This window comes from Homalodisca vitripennis, unplaced genomic scaffold (genome assembly GCF_021130785.1).
Source record: "Homalodisca vitripennis isolate AUS2020 unplaced genomic scaffold, UT_GWSS_2.1 ScUCBcl_72;HRSCAF=923, whole genome shotgun sequence".
NCBI classification, from domain to species: domain Eukaryota; kingdom Metazoa; phylum Arthropoda; class Insecta; order Hemiptera; family Cicadellidae; genus Homalodisca; species Homalodisca vitripennis.
In genome coordinates, this window is record NW_025776196.1 from 117 (window position 1) to 4,845 (window position 4,729).

The 4,729-nt window shown below is 33.9% G+C and overlaps 1 protein-coding gene across 1 annotated transcript; it reads left to right on the forward strand.

Annotated features, from left to right (window-relative positions):
* The first annotated feature begins 322 nt into the window (after nucleotides 1–322).
* LOC124370292 lies at nucleotides 323–2,676 on the forward strand. The gene is made up of 4 exons (XM_046828581.1): nucleotides 323–579; nucleotides 1,021–1,331; nucleotides 1,663–1,746; nucleotides 1,966–2,676. The coding sequence occupies exons 2-4, from the start codon at nucleotides 1,180–1,182 to the stop codon at nucleotides 2,042–2,044; spliced, it is 315 nt and encodes a 104-aa protein (XP_046684537.1). The 5' UTR covers nucleotides 323–579; nucleotides 1,021–1,179; the 3' UTR covers nucleotides 2,045–2,676.
* Nucleotides 2,677–4,729: the final 2,053 nt, after the last annotated feature.

The window sequence follows — 4,729 nt, forward strand, 5'->3', positions numbered from 1 at the left end:
ACAGGTAGTCCCTAATTCATTGTTTACAACTGATTTCCACAACGAGCATTGTTGAAATGTAGTGGAATCACTGTCTTTTCCATAACTGCCAACACTGACGTAAATGAATTTACATTGATAATCTGCAACTGCCATTAACCAACGAACTATACTACTGGAACGCGCGCTGTCCATAAGCCCTGTACTATGTTTTCCGGGCACCACACAGCCGTGTGCTGCGGGAGTATCCATTAGACTTGCAGGCGATCGGCGCTCGGAGGTGGGCAAGAACTCAAACCGCACTAAATCGACTACACAGGTAACCCGCTTTTAACATGTCACAACATGAACTTTTCATGTCACAACACGAACTCATCATTGGACATACTTTACTTCAGTCTGTCTCAACGTCTGCTACGAGAAGGTCAATTGTTATTTTTAATCGTTTTAAAGTCAATTATTATTTTAATCGTTTTAATAGGTGTTTAAGAGTTACAAATTTGTTTTATATTCGAGATGCTTTTTAACAATGGTAAAGAGTTGTGCTGCGTACAACTGTACTTCGAGATGGAGTAAAGGCTGCAACACTTCTTTTCACAAGTAAGGACTTAACATTTTTAACCATAGTAATACATTTAGCAATTATAAATTGTAACATGATATGTTGTATTTTATACTTGTTTCATAAACTTGCAAGATTATTAGGACCTAACAGAAATAGTTCAGTAAGTACGACTGTTGATGGTATATAAATAAATAATTATGTGTAAGACTGAATTATCTGCTAGTCAAAAATATATTTTTATATTTTTAAAAACTATAAATTTGATATTTCTGTAAACAATTTAAAAATCCAATTACTCAAGAGAGTTGTTCCAAGTTAGCCTATCTATTCTTAAAGTAGATTTTTATAGCCTTTTTACACTATGCACCAAATTCCAATCCAGTACGAAACTAAAAAACACATTTGTTTTATGTACTTCAGAATTATTGTTATGTTTTGATTTTTTCAGTAAATTATACAGACTTTTTATGTTTTAGCTTTCCGTTGGATGATGACAAACTTTTAAAAAAATGGATTATTGCATTGAAAAGAAAGAAATTCAAACCAACAAAACATACTGTTCTGTGTGGTAAACATTTCAAAGAAGACGATTTTCATTTAGTTTTTACCAAACACAACTAAGAAAAGACTAAAAAATGAAGCAATTCCGACATTGTTTGACTTTCCATCAAATATCCAACCACCGCCAAAAAAACAGAGGAGGGTTGTCATCAAAAAGAAGTTACCCGTACCTATTCAGCCACCTAGTGCAGATCTTCGATTTGAAGCCAACACGTCTATGTCATCGGTAAGTTTAACATAATTATTTGTGTTGTCAGAATCAAAAAGCAAATGTGTAATATGATAAACATAATTTTTAAAAGAACGTAAAAACTACTTTGCTCCCCTGCACAGTGTTAAAAAACATAAAATCATTATATTAAATTGTTATTATTCTATTAAATACTATTGTAAGTATTTTTTATTTGATATAAAACTATAAACAAATTTTAAGCCAGCCTTGTTGCCGCAAACCTCAGTTATAATGTTCTATTGTTTTTATTGTCTGCAATTTTGCTGCGATAGGGCTATATTCAACGCAGGTTAATCTAACAGCATTTTTGTTGTATTTTTTGAGGGTTCTGCTGCTGCCGTTGGAACACGACCAGTCAGTTTCCACACCAAACGAGCAAAAATCAACAGTTGGCCTACATCAAACACCGGTAAGCTGTAGTATAGTTCGTTGGTAGACATAGACACGGACATCACGTAAAAGGTTTTTTTTAGAGGATGCGGCTAGATAAAAATGTCTCATGAATTGGAGTGGGGTTCTTATACAAATGTTTTTTTTAATAAGTTTGGGTTAATAATTTTAATAAATTCACGAATGATAATTACGATAATTTTAATTGTTGTAATTAATTCAATGCTAATGATTCTAGGATAAGCGGAAAACTGCATCACCATCCACATCTCTATCTCCCAGAAAAGTGCTATTGCGCCGGAAGGTTAAAGCTCTAAAGCAAAAATTAAAAAGAAGGGACTGTAAATTAAGGTCAATGAAAGAATTGATTTCAAATTTGAAAAACAAATTTAAAGCACCAGATTCGTTAATCGAAATTGTAGAAAACAACTTTACAGGGTTGCCTTTCGAGTTATTGTTGAGTAGCCTGAAAAACAAAGGAAAAAGTAAAAACAAACATACTTTCACAGAAAGTGTTAAGGAGTTTGCCTTAACACTATATTTTTATTCACCAAAAGCTTATAGATACTTGCGGGCTTCAAATTTAATTTTACCACATCCTGCCACATTAAGAAAATGGATTTCAAAATTTAATTGTTGTCCAGGGTTTTTGGAGGAGGTATTCATGTATTTAAGACATAATGTTAAGGAACAGGAGCACCTAAGAAATGTAAGTTTGGTATTCGATTCCATGAGCATTAGAAAGCAGATAGTTTATGACGAGCAACTAGGGAAAAATGTAGGATATGTAGATGTTGGAGGATTCAAAATAGACAACAACGAGGAGATTGCTACAGAAGCTTTAGTATTTCAAATTGTTTCTTTGAGAGGCCACTTTAAATGTATCGTAGGGTATTTTTATGTAAATAAAACTTCATCAGTTTTTCTGTCGCAGCTAATTAAAAGTGGCTATAGTTAAACTAAGTGAAGTGGGCGTTAATGTACAGAGCGTGACCTTTGACGGAACCAGCACGAATCTTAGCGCATTGAAACATTTAGGTTGTAAGTTCCCTGAAGCGCCATTTTTCAAACTCGATACTATGAATTACGATATTTGTGCCATTTTGGATCCTCCACACATGTTAAAACTAGCAAGAAATGCACTAGCGGACATAAAGGTTATAGACTCCGAGTCAGGGAGAATTTGTTTTAAGTATATAGAGGATCTTAATAATTTACAGAACAAGCTAGGTCTGAAAATGTGTAACAAATTATCAGACAAACATGTTTTCTACAAAAATAGAAAAATGAATGTAAAGGTAGCTGCACAGACTATTAGTTCCAGCGTAGCAGACGCTTTACAATATTTGAACATTAAAGAACATCCACAGTTCTCAGATTCAGATTGTCTAGCAACTGTAGAATTTTTAAGAATAGTTGACAATCTTTTCGATTTTATGAACAGTAGGGATCCATTTGGAAGAGGCTACAAGGGCCCGATGAAACTAGAAAACAAAGCAAATGATGATTTAATGCTTAAAAAAGCAGACAACTATTTGTCAAAACTTAAAATTGGAGGACAATCAATTTTAAATCATGCAAGGAAGACGTTCGCTTTAGGTTTTCTAAGTAATATTAAGAGTTTTTGTATTTTAAGAGACAGATTGTTAGTTTTAGAGGATTTTAAAATACTTGTTGTCATACAAATTTAGTCAAGACCACCTGGAATTATTTTTCTCCTGTATTAGAAGTAGGGGTGGGAATAATGACAATCCTAATACAAAACAGTTTACTTGGGCAGTAAGGCAACTAATGTTTAGGAACAGTGTCAGGGCATCTGAAAATTCCAACTGTCTTGAGTTTGACCCCAACTCACACTTAGGCCTTCTTGAGTTAGGCCATGGTTTATGTGTTGTAGATGACATAGATGACGAGAGTGAAATTGAGAGCGCCATATGTTGTAATGGAAAATTATGATGACTCTAGTTTTAAGGATGAAATCTTGTATTATATCTGTGGAGTCATTGTTAGACGAATGGAGAAACAAATCAAATGTAAAGATTGTTGTTATGTACTCCATGCTAATGATTCTGATCTTAGAACATATACACGCCTTACTGATTTTAAATCTAAGGGCAAAATTAATCAGATCAAGTGAGGATGTATTAAAGGTTGTTAAATATGCCTATTTGCTCAAGCTATCTGAGACTAATTTGACTACTGTAAATTTAACAATGAGAGTTTGTAACCATTTAACAGGTAGTGTATTCAAAGGACATTTAAGTAACGATGAATTTACTGGAAGCCATGAATTATTGTTAATAAAATCTGTAACTCAATTGTTTTTGAAAATAATATCTCATCACATTGCAAAACAAAAAACCTTGCATGTGACGAAGAAATCTAACTTGGGCATAAGACAAAAACTTAATAAAATGATTTTGTTTTCCAACACTTAGACTAAGTTTATCATGTTTGTGAATTGTTTGTGACATGAATTGAAATATACCACAAGTAATAAGAAAACATGTAGCCTACTATTTTACCTAGACTATATCTGGTTCCTGTTGTGTTAGTTACTGTCGTAGCCTACGGTAATTTGATAACGATTACAGGTTATTGTTTATAGTAATTTAACATACACCTCAAATGCTTAAGAAAAAACGCTGTGTAACAACAGATGTTAGAAAATTATGTTGTAAAATTTAATCATATTAGAGGCTACAGGGCGATTTAAAATGCCGCGAAAGCAAAACTGCATAGCCTGCTTGTACGCGGAGCGTGTTCTTGCCCACTCCGAGCGCCTGCAAACGTCAGACGCAACCCCGGATTTCGGCCCGGTTCTGTAGCCCAGCGCGCGTTCCAGTAGTATAGTTCGTTGCCATTAACACAACAGACGAAAATCCCTTGTCCCTTGCCAGGTATCTGAAAATAAAATAAAACCCTGTAATACCCCATTTAAAACTAATATTACAGCATGTTTTGGTAAATATTCCAATTGATGGTTTTACAAAGGTCCGTCA